We start from the raw sequence: 19,256 nt of genomic DNA, 5'->3' as shown, positions 1-19,256 counted from the left end.
GGCTATTGGATGTTTGAAAAATAGGTTTTCTAAGTGTGAATTGCATACCAGATTTCAAAGACTTAGTATGAAAAAATGATAAAAAAAATCTCATGAGTAATTTTTATATTGATTATGTTAAAATGAGACTTTTAAATATATTAGATCAAGTAAACCATATTATTAAAATTATCTTTACCTGCTTCTTTCTGCTTTTTTCTTCACTATAACTGCTAGAAACTTACACCTTCGCACGTGATTCACACTATACATTTTTTTTTGATAGAGCTAGTCTAGAACACAGATATCATTATAGCAGTTACTGTGTCTGTCCTTCCCTGCTCTGTCCCTGCACACAGCACAGGTCTTGAGAATAATAGATTCTTGGCACCAGAAGAAAGGCAGGCTGTGGTATCCAGATAAGGTAGTAACCTTACAGGCCTTGGGCTACACGGCCATCATCCTAAACCTTGCTCTAAAAAGTCAAAATAAGGGTGGTGGGAATTGTATGGGGAATATAACCAAGATGAAAATGCACACATTGTACAAAAATGAAAAATTATTTTAAAAATATATAAAATAAAATTAAAAATGATAAAATTTAAAAAATATGGCCTCCAGTGGCACAGCGGGTTGAGTGCAGCACTGTGAAACTATTCGCAGCCTCTACACCACCAGTTCGATTTCCGGCTGGCCAGGGAGATTCCCACATGGCAAGGCAGAACTCTCCTGTCTCGCCCGCTGCTCCCCTTAGCAATGTATTCCGTCCATCTGCCTGTTCTGCTCCCTTCTCTGTCTCTGGTGAATTCTCTCACCCTCTCACGCCTCTAGCCTGTACACCAGTGCTTGCATAAATAAATAAATCTTAAAAAATAAAATAAATAAATAAAACAAATTTAATAAATAAATAAATAAATAAATAAATAAATAAATAAATAAAAAGCAGCTGGGGGCCTCCCTGGTGGCGCAAAGGGTTAAGACACAACCTATGAAGCTATCCACAGCCACTGCAGCACGAGTTTGATCCCCAGGTAGGGAGCTACCCACATGGCACAGCAGACCTCTCCTGACTCGTCCCCTGCTCCCCTCAGCAGTGTATTTCAGTCGATTCGCATGTTCTGTTCCCCACGCTGTCTCTGGTGAATCCTCTCACCCACACCCATTCCTTTGGCCTGTACTCCAGTTCTTGTATGCATAAATAAATAAATCGAAAAATAAATAGATAAATGAATGAATGAATGAATGAATGAATAAATAAATAAATAAATAAATAAATAAAAGGCAGCTGGGTGACTAAACCTGCTGGGCCCTGTTTTCTTCTTTTTTAAAATGGAAATAATGCTTACAGAGACATATAAGCATGGACTAAATGCAATGATGTCTAAAAAGGTAAAACAGATGGCAGGTCCTTCCTAAATTCTAGCATATTCTTCTAGCAATTGTTCCAGAAGGGCAATGCAATACCAACACAACCCATTGAAATCTTATTTCTGATGCTTCCATTCCAGCATATGTAGAAAATTTAGACAAGGACAGGTGCAAAATTGAGATTCTCACACTCATGGAAACTTAAGTATTTATCACTCCCTTTTCAGTGCATCTCACCAACCACAGTTGACAAGGAGACCTGCATATACTTTTCTTGAGGGACCACAGGAAATCTGACAAAGAAGGCCATGTCTGGGTGGCTGATGTAGCAGCAGGGGCCTGGGGGGAAGACAATTTCATCTCCCCACCTGGGCTTTCATTTCCCCACTTAAGGCTTTCTGGGAAATTCATAAACGTGGAATCTCTGAGGTCTGGGGCAGGGCGGAAGGGGAGTTCCAAGGGCACAAAAGTCTATCATGGGCACCACTAATTATTCAGGTGCAACTAGGAGAGTGAACACACCTCATCCTATAAGACAGTTGGGGTACCCAGCAAGGTAAACACAAAGTACTCTTATGGCACCAAATTGATATCACCATCCCAGCTCAGCATTTTCTTCCCCAAGACAAAGATGATTTCAAAGAGAAGATGGAGGCAACAACATCCTTCAGCAGGGGCCTCTCAGGAGACTTAAGGAGCCGAAGCAGAGTAGACCAACCCAGGCCAAGAAAGAGCAGATCCCACAGTCCCACAACCCCCCACCCTTGTCAGGAGGGAGCAGAAAAAATCTATTTCAGAAGGGCCATGGTTAGATTCTCCTATCAGTCTCTGCAAGGCCCCTCAGAAGTCCCAAAATTGGTCAATGACTTACCATCGGCGAGGCCTCCACAGGGAGGAGAGTGAGGAGGGTGCAGTGACTTCCCCTTTGCTGTGAGGGTCTGATTCTCTTCCCCTCTCTAAGGGCTGCTGCCTATGACGTAGAAGTGAGTTGTGCCATGGCAGAGAGCTGAGGCCCTGGGACTACTGCCCCGTGACAGCTACAGGCCTGCACTGCTGCCAGCTCCCCCAACCAGAAAACCAAAGGACAGGGAGCCAGGCACAGAGAAGAGGCTCCAGAACATGGCTGTACAGCAGAGCCAATGGCAGAGGCTCTTTGAAATTCATATTCCTGGGACCAACCCCCCGATTCTGGTTTAGCAGGTGTGGGGTGGAGCCCAGGCATCTGTGTTTTAAACCAAGTGCAGGTACAATGCCAATGTCCAGTTGAACTTGGGAACCTGGCACTCCCTTATCCCCTTATTATCAATGATCCTTTCTCTTCTCTCAGCTTTCTTCATTCCTCTGGTCTCAATGTGGAGGAAGAGGAGCAGGGAACCATCCTGGCTCCAGGAGCGCCAGGGACCTGGTTGTGAGGTGAGGGAGAGGAGACTTAAACGAAAAAAGCAAGGCAGAGTGGAGAGCACTCCAGTGACTAAAGGGCCTAGGACCCCAAACCAGCTGCTCCCAGTCCTTTTACAAGGCATTTAACATCTCTGAACCTCCATTTTTCTCACGTGTCAAGGCCAGATGAGGGGGGGATAAACACACATAAAGACTGAGGCAGAACATATAGTATCTGTCATAAAGCACATTCACATTATTAGCTGTTTCCATGAGCGGAAAGTTCTCCCTGCACAGGAAGATACACTCCATATGAGTATCTTTGCAAGAGAAATGAAATTAATCAGCTAACCAGGGAAGAAAGAAAATTTAAAAAATTGCAACAACAAAACACTGTAGTGAGAAAGGCCATGGATACAGGTTCCCTGGGGAGGGGAGGGAGGTGCACAGAGCAGGGAACCACCCTGGCTCCAGGAGTTCCAGGGACGTAGTTGTGAGGAAACCAATACAGAGTCACAAAGACGGAGGCATAAAGCTGCATGGAGATTTGTTGCAATGTTATTTATAAAAGGGGGGACTGGAAATAATCAACAGGAACATTTTTTTCTCTAAAATTAAGTGATGTGCGTTCCCTTTGTAATTAGGAAAAGATTTTGAAATTTCATTTGAGTAACTGAAACTATTGTCAAATACCCCAATTGTTTTCTTTTAAATCCCATTTTAATATTCAAAGTAGAACATTAATATTAACAAAGGAAGGCCAGATAAGGTATATTCCTCTCATTTTTCCTGATGGGAACAACAGGTAAAATACATTATAATTTTGGGTACCATCAGAACTTCTGAAGAGAAAAAGTATGTTGAAAGAATAGGGAGGGCCTCCCCAGTGGCAGAGCGGTTGAGCGCTGGGTTGCGAAGCTGCCTGCGGCCTCTGCAGCGCCAGTTCGATCCCCGGCTGCTCCCCGGCCACTGGAGGAGGGTCCCACATGGCGCGCAGACCTCTCCTGCCGCCCGCTGCTCCCCTCAGCAGTGTGCTTCGGTCCTTCTGCCTGTTCTGCCCCCAGCTATGGCTCTGGTGAATTCTCTCACCCTCCCGTGCTTCTGACTGTGCCTAGTGCTTGTATAAATAAATAAATAAATAAATCTAAAAAAAAAAAAGAAAGAAAGAATAGGGAAAGGCAAGAGAAAGATAAGATCCCAAAGTCATACTGAATAATATCAAGATAATATTAAGTGAATTACGTTTAGTGCTTCCCTCCCCCCTCAACACACACACACACACACACACACACACACCAATAACATCTTTTGAAGTAAAACTCAATATTACCCACTAAGTCCTTTCCCACATGACTAACAGAATCTATTTTTGTATTCCAGTGAGATTTGCAACAAAGAATAGAGTTCCAGCAAAAAGAGGAAACAATTTCTGTGTTGATCTGAGTTTTTCTCATTTCCTTATTTTAAAATAATCACCCAACAAGCCCAAAAAAGTCAGAACATTAGCACAATCTCTAAGCACTGTATAGACATCACTGTGGATATTTTAGAATTAAACTGAATCAATTAAAAGGTTCTGGGTCATTTGTCATCTTCTTAGAAAACTTATAATGATACAGCACAACACTGGGTGCTGAAAGAAACCTTCAAGATCATCTTGATCCAATCCTGTCACTTCACAAATAAAGATCAGGGGAAATAACCTGGCTGATCCAACACTGAAGACTCGAATTAAAATAGATGTCAGTTTTAAGGTGACTGACAAATTTAGAGAGAGGGGATGAGAAATAGAAAATGCTCAAAAATAGGTTTCAGTGGGATAGTAATTATGATCAATGAGCCTATTAAGTGAAGACATAGGAAGTTCCATGATCAAAGTGTCCCCACTCCAATGTCAGGACCACTTACCTCTGGAAAACTGAGATTAAAAGTTGCCAGAACTAACACTTTGAATCTGCAAGTAGAGGCAAAGGAAGAGAACTCAGTCTCTCCTCTGAAATCCACTGGTCTAGTTTTATAACTAAGCTGATAGGTATCCAGGAGTTGCCCTGATTTGATGGTGCCTCCATTTTCAGAGGAGTGGAGACTTGAGAAAATGGTCTGCGCACAAGAGAAGAACAAAGACAGGACAAAGAAAGGGTGGCTGAAACCCTTGCTAGCTACTCAGTGGCCCCTGGCCAGCAGCATCACGTGGAAGCTTGTTACAAGAGCAGCATTTGGGGGTACCCAGATCTATGGAGTCAGAACATAAATATTGACAAGCCCCCTCCTCCCCATCTCTACCCTAGTCCTCCTGCAGATGTTAAAGTTTGAGAGGCACTTATTTAGATAATGCAGCAGGAAAGGGAAGTATAATTGACTATCTGTAACCACATTTAACATGTTTCTGTAATAGTTACCTCCATTACCAGTCTTTGTCTAATTTTAAATTTTATATGATCTAATGTTTAGCCTAAATTTTAAATGGTCTTAGTGAATATCTTATCAAGTAGTCATGCTTTTTCAAAAGGTTCCTCAAAGTTAAGAAAGGAAAAGAAAAAATAATTATATTCTGGAAGCTTTAACCATTTTCAAAAGTTACATAGATTATGATTGCGGTCTTTTTCTTACTTCTTTCTGTGGGGTTTTAATAGGACCATGACTAAATTTTCCTCAGTTGGGAGTTAGAAACAGGGAGACCTGATGAAGGAGGAAGACTGAATTCAGAATAGAATGTTCTGGTGAAAAAGAGGAACTTCACATAAGGGAATTTTTTTATGATCAAAGACTCACATGGTCTAAACATGGTTCCACAGCTGACTCCCTCAGGCTACAGCTACAATCCCTGCTCACACACTCCCAGTGGGATGGACTCAGCACCTCCAAAGCCACCCATTCATCCTCACATATGCAAATGATTAGCAAATTTTCCTTCTAATTTGTCTCCTCGAAGCTTTCAATAGTCCTTCAATCAGTAACCCCACCATTATTGTCCCTACTGTTAGTTCAGCTTCATTATAAATTTCCCATTAATTTCCCACTGGGATGTTTTTCTTAAGATCAAAAATCAAAGACACAAGTTCCATGTATTTATTTCTCATGGGCCTAGGGCAGCTTGTAGTAATGGGGTATCTGAAAATTTTATATTTTGCTTTTATGTTGAGGTGCCTTAAGAAAACCTCGTTTGTACAAGAAGAGCATTAGAAAAGCCAGAGAATGTAACTAAGGAGATAATTATAACAGAAATCTAGTTTAGGGATAGTACTGTCCTTAAACACTATTTTAGGCCTAGGTTTTCTGAGAGTCAACGCAGATATGAAAATGGGCAAAAAAGGAGGTACTTCAGAAAGGTTTGAGAGTCTCTGGCCTTGGGGAGTCATAGATGATTAGTCCTGGAAAGTATCTTAGATCAAGTATCATTCTGCTTCTTACAGAGAAGGAAACTGAAACCCAAAGAGGATAAATGACTTGCCTGGTACTGGCCACACAGTTAGCATCACAATCAGGCACTGGGGTGTCCCCACCCCTGTTCAATGCCCTTTTTGTTACATTGCCAGACTCTGAGTCTTGGATGTATTAGGAAAGCTTGTCCAGCATAAATATCAAACATATAGCACCACTTTACTGCTGGGCCAAGGGCAATGGTTATGGATGCCCAAAAGCAAATCCAAGCCATCCTAGCACTCAAGAATCTCCAATCCCAAAATCCACAGGCCTAACCCCAATTGAGAAGTTACATTGGAGCTGTCAGCTGTCTTTCCTCCTCCTCTCCTTCCTATAATTCCATTTGTCCCTGCTTATCCATCAACACTGAACTGCAGAGGTTTCCTATAAGCAGCTTATTTTAATCGCCCATTAAAATAATCTCTTCATGATGAGAGGTTATTTGCGCTCAGAACAGAAACACCACTGTGAAACACTTCATAATTTCTGAAACACTTGAAGCTAAAAGCTCATAACATACTGAGTCAGAGTTGCTAGTAAAAAGTAAAATGTCACAGGCGATCCATTTATGCAGGCAGCTAAACACTGGACACATCCAAACGATATTAAAAGAATCTTTCTTGTCATCTAATTTTTTAATGCCACCACTGTAGCATGAACAAGCTGTTAGAGCATGTGGTGTGCAGTGCCAGCACAGCGGCAAAACCTCTCTGAGCTCTGAGTGATTGGTTGGAGGGTCACAGCAGCCCATCCCGAGATCCTAACAGACCTCACAGAGATATCATCTGATCCATAACAACAATGAGTTGTGTCTTAGGTCTTTGTAAGTTTAGGCAGATCACAACACCCTCAAAGCAATGAAGTGAAATCATACAAGTTTGAATTAATGTGCTTTTTCTACCAGTATGTCCTTCTGAAGTAAAGAGAAGCAAGCCCTGGAAAAATTACCAGTCTAGGTCCCAGGCATTTTAAGTGAGATCTTCCATGCTAACAATTGTCATTTATATTATCAAATGAAACAGAATCCCACTATGTTAAGCAACCTGGTCCTATTTATTGGTTTAGAGCAGTCTATTCTGGGAATAAAAACATCTAGGAAGCTTTATTAGCTTTTTAAGGTCACTAGGAATGAGTGGGTGCTTGATTCAATTCATCAAACGAGACAGGGGTGGATGAGACAAGTTAATACGCAATCACTGAATAATTTTCCAGGCTTCCTTGCTGGCTTCAGGTATATATGATTTTAAATGGCAAGAGAAGAGAAGATAAACACAGCCTGATCAGAGTCCACAGTGAGGCAAAAAAAGAAAACAAAAAGAGGAAGAAAAGTCATAACATGTGTCCATCCCAGAGTGTCTTCCGTTACTGTTAATCAGACTGTATGTCACACTTCCTGGAGCCACTGTACTCATTAGCCTGGCAGAGAGGATTGGAATTTTACCACTTTAAAAGGAGAAATGAGGCAAAAGGCAGAAGCTAGGCTGATGGGAAATAGAGAAGGGTGTTTCCCTATAAACACATCGCCCAAAAGTGGCACTTTTCAATAAAAGTCTTAAGGTTACATAATGATAAATGGAAGTGGCTTGCAAGCAGGAGGGTTGGTAGTCATGTTCCTCACATTCCCCACCAAACTGAGTCTCACTCTCCCACACCCACCATCCTCTAGGCTGGAACATGTTTCCTCCACCTTCGAAGGTGCAGAAATTTCTAGAATGGCTTTTTTTTTTTTCTTTTTTTGTGGGACCCTCGTCAGTGGCCAGGGAACGAACAGGCACTGCAGAGGCTGCGGGCAGCCTTGCAGACCAGCGCTCAACCACTGAGCCACCAGGGGAGGCCCTCTAGAATGGCTTTTATAGAAGTAGCCTGCTCTAAAACAGTAAACATGACCAGCCTTCTTAGCACAGTGAGGTCCAGGCTCATTTTTTTTAACACAAGATAATGTCTTACCTGAATTGCCAGGGCCCTGGATTAGTCATTTTTTTAGGGCTTAATTGTTGCCTCAGGAGAAACTCTTACCTTCTGAAATGGCCTTCTTCACCGCAGTCACGTAAGTCTCAGGTTCATCGTCACAGGTGAGCTCCTGCCAGTGGGCCCAATCTGGGAAGTAGTCCAGGAACTCCTCACTGTCCTGGACGCCACAGAGCAGGCGCACCACGCGGTGGGGAGGGTGGAAGGCTCGCTGCAGCAGGGGCAGCAGGGCCGGCTGGCAGAACTGCTGCACCATCTCCACAGACAGCAGCACCACAATGCATCGCGCACTGAGGAAGAAGCTCAGGTCCGTGGCCGAGAAGGAGACCTTGGGGCCCAGCTTGTAAGTCAGAATCTCCTGGTTATGGACCTGCCGACTGGCCAGGAAAAGGTCATGGAGGTACTGGCACCATTCCGCAGCATCCGGGCTGTAGACGATGAGGATGTCGCATCCTCTGAGCACCTCTGAAAAAGAACGAGGCGATGAAGCATGTTAACGTGTCTGTTTCTTCCTTCTAGGAACCCTCATGACCCACAAGCTATGCCATCCCTCCAGGCACCCACAGTCTCACTGTCTGCCTCCAGCAAAGCTCACTAAGCTTTCCCCCTGCAGAGTCTACATCCAACCATCCCAGAGTCCCTGTCATTACCCAAATACACCCCGCCATTTTGGATCCTCACAGACACTTTTGCTTCTGTTGGCATGCTCTTTCCCCGTCACCCCCACCCTCTCTGCTGATGCAGGAAAAATGATGTTGATGATGATGATGATGACATCAAGCACTTAAAGCTCTTACTATGTTTCAACTGTTCTTCCAAGCCCATATCTTATTAAAGTTATTTAATCATCAGCAACCTTATAAGGTAGGTACTATTTGCCCCATTTTAAAGCTGAGAAAACTCAGGCATGGCAGGTTAAGGAATTTACCCAAGGTCTACAGTGGCAGAGTTAGAATTTGAACTTGGCTCATATGCCCAGAACCTGGTTCCTTTTCAAACACAGTGGTTACCAACACAGATGTGGAATTAAGTGGCCAGATTAGCACACTGGCCCTGCAAAGTATTCACTATGTATCCTTGGACAAGTTACTCAAATATTGTGAACTTCAGTTTACTCATCTGTAAGTGAAAATGGCAATACTCCATCAGTGTTCTGTGAGAATTAAATTATATATTCTATATCTCATGTAAAGTGTGAGGCTTAGAGCTTAGCATGTAGCAAACCCTCAGTAATTGATAGCTGGTATCATTACCTCACATTAATATAAACAGTGCAGCAATGCAGTTGGCAACCATGACTGAATTAATGTTGTGACCTGCACGGCATCTGTAAGGTGTCGCCATACCTAGCCCATGACATAGGCTTTCTTCTCCCTCTAATAAAGCACAGATTCCAGAAACAGAGCCAAAAGCCTTAGAGAAGCATTGAGTTTAAAAGGATTTGGGGGGATGATTTGGCCCAAACTCTTCATTTACAGATAAAAGAAGCACTTCATCTGGGAGAAGTCAGGGACTTGCCTAAGCAAATTAGTTTCAGAGCCAGCACTGAACCTCAGACTGAACCTCAAATCGTCCTGTGGGTCCCTGTCCAGTCCTCTTGCCAACTCACCTGCTGCGCCCCATCAGGATTTCTGTCAAGACTCTTATGAGTAATAAATCACACCTTCTATTTATCAAAGTTCAGAGAAACTTGGCTTTAGCACAACCGTTAGCACCATTGTGGGTCCTCATCTCTCCACTAATTTAACAAACTGTTGAATCATTTGGACAGGGTGAGCAAGATGGAAGTCGCCAGGCTCAATGCAACAAGGATCCTTCCTCCACTGGGAAAGGAAGATAGGAATTGTGAAGCTTGGGAATCATCTAATTTAATCATCAATTAAATGCCATCCCTGGACCACATTTCACTGATTGGTTCTTTTTTTTTTTTAAGATTTATTTATTTATGCATATGAAAACTGGCATGTAGGCAAGAGGTGTAGGGGGGTGGGTAAGAGGATTCACCAGAGAGAGTGGGGAACAGAACAGGCAGACTGACTGAAATACACTGCTGAGGGGAGCAGCGGGTGAGTCATGAGAGGTCTGCTGTGCCATGTGGGTTGCTCCTTGGCCAGCCAAGATGGAACTCATGCTGCAGTGGCTGGCAATAGCTCGAAAGTGCTGTCTTTAACTCCTACACTTAGCAAACAGGTCAGAGGCAGGGCAAAACCTGAGGCACTTAGTTCTGCGAACATCAAGGACAGCATCCCCTGGCCAGTCATCATCTACCACCACATTCAAAGTAAAAATAACATATAAATGTAAACCCAACACAGTTCTGATTTCCCCCAGGTGGATAGCATCAATTTTTTAAAATAGCAAACAAAACACAAATTTGAAATTTCTTTCTATTTGGAGGCCCTGCTTTGTTGGAGCCCGAATCCAATGCAAACATAAAATCCAAAAGGGTACCAAAAGGAGAAAGTTGATTAGTGAGGGAGGATTTTCAAAGCAAAGGCATGCAAATTTTAAAAGCCAGTATTAGAAGGCAATATTGGACTGGAGGAAAACAGCGAACAGCTTGGTGACGCCACGGACATTTGTAGCTCTGCAGAAAACTCAATTCAAAACATGGTCTGTTTCTTCAATTGCAATAGAATAGTCCTTTTTAGGCATGTTTACTCTGGTCCCAAGTGTAAGCAGATTAAGATCAAAATTTTAATTATGAGTATTGAAGCTTTCCACAAAATGAAATTTTGCTGATTGTATCTTTTTTCTCTGGGTAGAGCATTACATTGTACCTCAATGAAAAAATAATTTCAGAACTTCGGAAGAATAAAATTAGTAAAACTCAAAACTACAGGGTGATCACACTGACACAAGCAAAGTTAAAGTATCAGAATGTCTTTATCTTCTCTCTGCCCCCCCCCTTTTTACTTGACTAGTTTATACTCAGAAGCAAACGTTCTTCTAAATGTAAAGTGTTATTGCATAGAAGGAGCGTGTTTGAGCATGATCTATTAGTAGGCAATATAGAAGACTTTACCTTTCACTATAATCTTAAGGATGCAAAGTTAGTGAGGCTGTGCTTGAACTCAGTTAAACGTGCAACGTAAGGAGTAGTAGTCACCATCATACATGAACATATACACACATGCACTAGCAAATATCACCCAGTAATTTGTACAAATGGGTTAGAAGACTAAGATCTCAAGAAAGACTGACTGTGATCCCATAAGTTAGTGATGAAGAAAGAAGTCATTGGTAAAGTTTTTAATAGGGTTACCAAGTGATGGCAAGAAGTAAAGAACAGGGAAAAAGAGGCTTTCCTAGAGGATAAGAACTGCCACAGAGAGGGCCTCCCTGATGGCCTAGCGGTAAGTCTCACCACTACCACCACAAAGGCCTGAGTTCGCTCCCTGGCCAGGGAGCTAACCCACACATGGTGCAGCAGACCTCTCCTGTCTTGCCCACTGCTCCCCTCAGCAGTGTATTTCAGTAAATCTACCTGTTCTGCTCCCCACTCTGTCTCTGGTGAATCCTCTCACTCCCCATACCTCTGGCCTACGTCCCATTTCTTGTATGCATAAATAAATAAATCTTCTAAAAAAAAAAAAGTGCCATAAAGAAGGCAGCTGGGGTCCTGGAGCACTGATTGATATAACAGGAAAGCAGCAGCAATTTGACACTGTCTACAAGCAATTTATGGCACTTTTATAAGGAGACAGTGACCCAAAGGCAGGCCAACATTTTAAGATGACAAATTCTGGGGGCACTAAGGGACAAACTACTCTTTTCACCCTGAATCCCGCCTCCATGTCCACAGAAAAGTTTAAATGCTAATAATAGAGGAAACTGGGTATGTAGTTTGTATGCGAACTCTCTGTTCTATCTTCACAATTTTTATATAAATCTAAAACTATTCTAAATCAAAAATGTGAAAATACAGTTTAAATTGCTTTCTAGGTCAGTCTTTTCTATATGGAAAACATATTTAAGATGTCTCATTCCTAGGGTCCTAGAGTTAAATTCAACTCTCCCTCCCTCTTTGAGGAAAAGTGCTGATAGTAGCTAGTGCCTCCAACTAGTTAATATGACAACCTACTTGATCACTCATTTGTGGTGTGACTTCAGATCAAAAGAGTAAATGCAGGCAACTTTTGCATCAATGTAAATGAAGACAGTGGATTCTATCACCTTCCTGAATTTTGCTGAAATTGAAAGCTGGGGAACTTGTAAAAAAAAAATGTCCAAAGTGGAAGTTAAAGTCCCTCCATATAAATGAGCCAGTAACAACACAGGACTACATGCTTTGTCAGCAACTCTCTCTCTCATGGGAGACCCCCCTTTCTTTGAGATAATTCCCTTCTTTAGCCACAAGTTATTTCTGCAGATGATTTTCCTCACAAATCAATTCTTCTCATTTGTGTTTGTTCATTCAGAGAAAGGAAATGTGTGAAGCCCATACATCCTAGAGAGAAATGAGGAAGGGGCTTTGTCTTTGCAGAGTCGAAAGAACAAGAGTGGCTCTCGAAGGACAAGGGATGGCGCTCAGAGGCAGGCGCTGGCTGGGGCAACAGAGAGTGACAGTGGTAAGTGAGAGAAGGTTCCTTTAAGATTCGGAGTCCATTTGAGAAAATAAAAGAGAGGAAGTGCCAGGGAACTCAGCCTAGACCATTTCTTGAGTGTGCAGGGGACTCTGGCACCCCACTGATCTGTCTGGAGCCCTTTGAGTCTGAACACCATATGGAAGAGGGATATGAGGCAGGCAAGGACCAGGATAGAGAGGGGCTGAGGAACTCTCATGTGAGAAGCTTCCAGACTCTGAAAGTTTCATGTTTAGACTTGGTAGGAATATGAAGGGACTTGAGGATCAGATGAAAGTTAAAAATCACCAAAAAGTGTAAGTCGTCCAAGCCCTCCTGTCCTGTAAGTCCAGAGATAGCAGAAGGATCTGGATGAGAAGTCTTGGAGAGAGGAGGCAGGAAAAGGTTTTGAGAGGTTTATTCAAGTACCTGGAGGTTAACATGCAGAGAATATGTTAGTCTTCACCCACCCAGATCAGGCTACTTGAGAAAGTCGCCATGACCTCTCTTTCACTCTCCTCTCTCTCAAGTGTAAAGACAAGAGACACTATCAGGAAACAGAGACTATTCCTGAGTAGGCTGAATCCACTTCATTTTATCTCGCTAGCCAAGTTCTTTCAAGAACAGGAGCCAAGATCCTCCTTGATTTCAACAAGCAAAACTGCCTTTCAAAAAATAAAAGACAAATGCTGACCCCTCAGGGGACGGGAATTCAAGACAACCTGATGATTTAGCCATAATAAGGAATGAAGTCCCAACACATGCTACAACTTGGATGAGCCTCGAAAGCAATACGCTGTGTGAAAGAAGCCAGTCACAATAACCACGTACCATATGATCCCATGCACATGAAAGTCCAGAACAGGAAAATACAGAGACAGAAGGTGGAACTTAGGGTTGGGGAGAAGGTGGGATAAAGGGGGTGAGAGCTAAAGCATATGGAGTTTCTGAGGTGATAAAAATGTTCTAAAATTGACTGTAGTGATTCCACATACCCGTGAAGATACTAAAAGGCATTGACTTGAACGCTTCAAATGGGGAATTGCATGGCATGTGAATTGATGTCAATAAATGTGATAAAAAGATGAGGAGAAAAGGATGAAAATGAGGGCAGGGAAGAACACAAGGAAGCCACCGCTCTCAGCAACAGCTCCAGAGCCTATAGTATGTTGGCAAGAGATGGTCCCCACTCTCCCCTCTGCGACCTGCCATCATTGGTCCTTGTACCTCTAGACCACAGGGAGCCCCCAGGGACCCTAGAGGCTCAACTCCCACTTGCAGCACCTGGAGTGGTGTCTCACCACAGAGGACGCTGACAGCAAGAAGGTTTGATAGCTTGAACCATTGCAGACATCTGCGGAAGCCACTACAGAGCCCATAAATAGCCCAGGTCTGGCCACTGCCTACAGCCTTCAACTGAATGCAAGCACTCCCTCCCTCTGAGCCCTTCTCCCACGGCCACCAGAGCAAAGCACACAGGACCCAGGCTCAGGGTGACTCTGTCTCCTCTGCCCAAAGACCCTCCTAGTTTGCTACCTCCTGAGCCTAATAGCCCAGGCCCTTTTTCCAGCCATGGGAGGAGATGGGAGCTTCTATAACCTCATTTCCTATTTCTCCCCTGTCATCGCCCTACTCCAACTTCCTGCTCCCTGCTCCTTAAACACATCACATACACCCATTGACTGTTCCTCTGCCTGCTCTTCCCTCACATTCTTCCTTTCCTTTCAGGTCTTTGCTCAAATGTCCCCAACCTGGCTGCCTCCTTTAAAATGAAAATCCCAGCCGCTTTACTCCTCTCTATTGTTTTTCCACTGCACTTATCATATCAAATACTTTCCTCACGGTCAAGTACACTCCCCTAATACTCTCTAAATACTCACAGGTACATGGCTTAAGTCTGCTTTGTTTGCTGAATTATACACCTGACACCTAGGACAGTGTTTGCAATCAGTAGGTGTACAATTTGTTGAATGAATGAATTGCCTGAAGATAACTCAGCCTCAGCTTTCCAATGGAATGTGCTCCACTGGAATGAATATTACCAGAGGTTACTTATTCCCAACACAATTTCTAATCTCCAGCTGGAGCCCACAAGGTTAAGGTGACCTACCTTCCTACTCCTCTTAAACAGCGAATCTGTATCTCCCAATCTAATAGAGTTGTGATCACTGGCTTCTGCCCCTGCTTCCAAATGGCTAGAAGGCTAGGCCTCCAGGTTCTGGAGAGAGCTTCTGCATCAATCTACCACTTGTCCCCACCCCCAGATCAACATCTTCTCCTGGCTGAGTCAAACTTATGTTCCAAGAAGCTTTTTGTATACTGTTTGTACATGTTATCTCTACTAATATACCTTAAGCTAGGCTGAGGAAAGCACAGGTAAACCCAGTTGCAAACACGATCATGCTAATCTTCTCATCCAATAATTCCCTACTTACTCAGTGCTTTCCTTCACAAGACTATAAACTCCTTTAGGCACAGAAAGTAGACGTGCCCCGGTCACCACTGAGAACATACCAGGTGCATGAGACCCATTAAAGCGCATAGCAATTGCTCCTTAGCGGTCTCTGTTATCAACGTTATTCAGCCAGTTTGTCCTGGGTCTCAGTGAGTGACTTGCCAAGTGGACACACCCCAATTAGCAAAGACTCCTCACTCACTCTTTGATGGACAGATGACCTGGTGCCCTGCACCTCTCCCCGCTCCCAAGAGTCCAGCATAGGACATAGTTAAAGTAAGGCGGAAAGAATGGTGTTCCTTGATGCCTATCCAAATTCTAGGCGAAAAACAAAGCCTGGGACAGGGAAAGGCCCAGCGCCAGCCGAGGACAGTCTGAGCGCCCCCTCTTGGCGCGACAGGCTCCTCGGAGAAGCATTTTGCCCGCAGGGACCAGGCAGCGGCTGTCCTATTTTCTCTGTCTCTCGGTTCACAGAGCTGGACTAACCAGAGCGACGACCTTCAGAAGCGCTGCGGGACAGCCACTGGGGGAGAAAAGGGGATTTGGGAGACAACGAAGGGTCAGGCAGGGTCTGAAAGCATCGCGCACTGCGGGACAGGGAGCGCGAGAAAGTTGGGGTGCGGAGTTTGCCACACGGAGCAGAGGGCGAACAGAAAGCAGCGAGACCCCGCACCCAAGAGCCGGAGCTGGAGCGGGGCAGCTCCGAGGAGGGCCGCGAGGCGAGCGAGCGGGGCCGGGGCGCGCCGTGCGGGGTCCGGCGGGGGGCCCGCGCGCCCCGCCTACGCACCTGAGGCTGCCATGCCGGGGCGCCGCTCACATGCCCCTCTCGCTGCGCGCGCGGTGCCCGGGGCGCGGAGCCGGGGCCCGGCGGCGTCCCTGGGCGCGGGGCGAGGGGGGCGCCGGGCTCCGCGCAGCACCAGCAGCTGCTCTGGCGCTTCCTCCCGAGCGGCGACCGGGACCGGCCTCGGGGGCGTGTCCACACCACCCGCCCCGCCTGCGCCTGCGGGGCTCGGGCCGCGGCACCTGCTCCGGCCGTTGGGGAGGGGAAGCGAGAACCCCCGCGGCGCGGCGGGCTGCAGGCCGGCTCCCGGCACGACCCCCGCCCCGCGCGCGGCCGGGGCCCAGGGGGAGGCGGGGGGCTTCGCGCCACGTGCGTGGCCTCTGCCCCCCGGAGGCGGAGGGGGTGTTGGGAGCAGAGGCAAGGAGGAGGCTGAGCTGCCCGGCCTCCGCCACCCGGGTCTGGGGCCGTGCCTGGGCACAGCTGGCCGGGCCATCTTCCTTCTCAAGGGACTTCGTCCCGAAGCCACTGCCCGCCCCCACCCCGCCCCCAGGAAAGGGGAAGGGGCAGGAAGGGGAAGCGGCATCTTCCTTGGCACCCGGCCCATGAGCGCTTGATGTTGCCCTTGATTACCCTCCAGTGATCTTCCTGTAATGCCGCCGACCTGGTCTCCAGGGCACACGAACATTAGTGATAAGCTCAGAGGATAAATGCATGCTACGGTTATCTTTGTCTGTTATGGCTTTGGGGTAGCAGCTGTCTCTGTCTTCCTGTGAAGAAACAAGCCAAATTCCTTGTTGCCCAATGTTCTAGACCTGAGACTTGAGCTCTCGTTCCCTTTCCCAGTACTTGACCTCCTCTCTCTGTGAGCTGCCGGAATCGATCAAATAGCACAGTGCAGTGCCCTTTGGATTTTGGGCTCCAGTGCAATGGATCCAGGAAGCAGAGTTAAGGGAAAGATAAAGTTGAAGTGTGGGTGTGGGTGGGGAAAAAAATGGATTTCTGAATGAAAATATCAGAGTTGAGGCCCAGAATAAGTTTCCTACTGCTGCCATAACAAACTACCACAGACCTAGTGGCTTCAAATAACACAAATTTATTATTTTACTGTGCTGGATTTCAAAAGTCCAACATGAGTTGGTGTTAAAATCAAGGTGCCGGCAGGCTGGATTCCCTTCTGGAGCCTCTAGAAGAGAACCTATTTTCTTGTTTATTTCAACTCCATTCCTTGGTTAATGGACTCCCTCCATCCTCAAAGCCAAAAACATAGCTTCTCTTTGACCCTGCTTCAAACATGGCGTCTCTCTCCCTCACTCTCCCACCTGCTTCTCCTACTTTTAAGGACCCCAGTGATTGCATTGATTCCATTGAAATAATCTAGGAAAATTTCCCCAGTTTAAGCTCAATAGACTCTGCAATCATAATTCTGCATTGCCATGTAACATAGCATATTCACACTTCAAGGGCATGGACATATTTGGGAAAGCTAGGACATGGACATATTTGGGAAAGCCATTAGTCTGCCTGCCACAGACCTGGAATTCTAAATGAGAAGATGAAGTCACTGCCTGTTATGCCATTCCTTGCACCTATGGCCCACCTGCAGGACTTCTCTGGCCTCCTCCACATCATACACTGCCATGGTCTGTACTGTTCTTTAATAGAAATTATATAGATATTTTCCCACAATTTAATATTTTAATTTGTGAATCCACCATTCAACTCTAAGCCCCTCAAAGGCAAGATCTAAGTCTATCTTTTTCACCATGGGACTTCCAGCACTTGGAGCCGGCTCCAACAGAATAAGCTTGAAAAGTATTTGAATAAGCGAATATGACCAAGGAATCCCATTGCAGGGAGCAGGGCAATGGGTTTCTGTCACCTCTGAGTTTCCCTTGCTCTACCAGGAGTAACTACACATGAAATATAAGCTTCAGCAGAGGCCCTTCCCTCAAATTCCCCCAGCATTGCCCACTCCCTGCCCATCTTTCTGTCTGTATTCCATAAGGCCATGTCCCTTGGGGGCAGAGCTATGTCCGTCACCACAGCATCTCCAGTGCCTACCATAGGGCCCAGCAAGTAGTAGGTATTCTTGGTTTTTAAAACATCAAGTCCAAGCTGCTCATTTTATAAAGACACTTGTTGGTATTAAGTAATCTGCCCAAGATCCCACAACCTTCATCCGAGGGGCTTGCTTCTTGCTTTTTTCAGGAGATTAAGGAAACTGCATGTTCCTGTGAACAGGGTGCAAGTATGAAGACTGGGTTTTGTGGGACAGGCTGAGGAGCCATCACACGTGAGGGAAGGGAAACAGTTCCAGGGCACCAGGTGCCTGGTTTCACCTTGTAAAGACCCTGGATTTATAAAGACTTCTACCTTTTCTTCCTGCTTGAGAAAGTTTCAGGCCAGTGGGACTGCATAGTAAAACCCAATACAGACTATTTGTGGGTGTGGGTAACTTTTTAGGAACAAGCAACTTTGCAAACAAAGCCCTGAAACCTAGGCCTCTTGCAAGAGTAAGACCTCCTTCCCCACTCACCACAGGAGCTACTCCCCATGAAGTTTCTGCCACAGCCCAAGGACCCCCTCCTTGGGTCATTTAGAGCAATGGAACTCCCCAAACCAAGGACCTCAAGTTCAGAGGAACAAATGTAATTGGCTGTCTGCTCTGAGGACTGTGCTCAGAGTAGGCTCATTTATTCAGTCCTAGTGAATCTTTACCTCAAACCTGTGAGGTGTGAGGTAAACATTATTATCATCCCATTTCACAGGTGAAGAAACACGCTCCAGTAAGGTCATTTACCTGACCTGCAATCACTGGTTTACAAATGCCAAAACTAGATTTTGAATTCAAATCTGTTGGTTTCATGACAGCTGTCTCCCTTGTCAGGCACTGTGATCCAGAAACCATGCCAGCTATTCCATGCTAGCTCCATGATCCCCAAGCCAAAATAACCCCAGTGACAGGGAAAAGGACTCTCAGAGATCGCAGTTGCCTACATCCATTCTCCCCTGTTTCTTAGTAACAGAAGCCCAGTTTTATTTGAAGGTAGTCTCCAATTCACTGTCTCCTCTTACAACTTAGAGAAGGCTAATAAGACGTAAGTGGAAGTCTGGCTAGAGCATCCAGAAAAGTTCTTTATAGGATGCTTCAGTAGTACTGGCAGAAACCCTTTTTGCTTTTCTCCCTCTCTTTAAATTCCTGCCTGGAATTGTAAAGGATGGCAGGAAGTCCACAGCCCTTTTATGTTGTGAGGTGGCCGTGAGTGTGGAAGCCACACACTAAAGATAATAAAGCAGAAAGAGCAAAATCTGACCAAGCAAGCTCCAGGTTTCCCAG

At 45.2% G+C, this 19,256-nt stretch overlaps 1 protein-coding gene across 1 annotated transcript in view; it reads right to left on the bottom strand.

Annotated features, from left to right (window-relative positions):
- PIK3AP1 (phosphoinositide-3-kinase adaptor protein 1) overlaps nucleotides 1–18,827 on the bottom strand; it is a gene marked incomplete at both ends in the record, with an annotated part of 100,192 nt that extends 81,365 nt beyond the window's left edge. Inside the window, 6 exon segments of the mRNA XM_084245420.1 lie at nucleotides 8,167–8,583; nucleotides 15,926–15,980; nucleotides 15,983–16,035; nucleotides 16,038–16,444; nucleotides 16,550–16,686; nucleotides 18,720–18,827. Of these exon segments, the coding sequence (XP_084101546.1) occupies nucleotides 8,167–8,583; nucleotides 15,926–15,980; nucleotides 15,983–16,035; nucleotides 16,038–16,444; nucleotides 16,550–16,686; nucleotides 18,720–18,827 (1,177 nt within the window).
- Between the last annotated feature and the right edge of the window lie 429 nt (nucleotides 18,828–19,256).

The sequence above is a fragment of the Talpa europaea genome, assembly GCF_964194135.1.
Source record: "Talpa europaea genome assembly, chromosome: 10".
NCBI classification, from domain to species: domain Eukaryota; kingdom Metazoa; phylum Chordata; class Mammalia; order Eulipotyphla; family Talpidae; genus Talpa; species Talpa europaea.
This window is presented reverse-complemented; position numbering and strand designations above follow the sequence as displayed.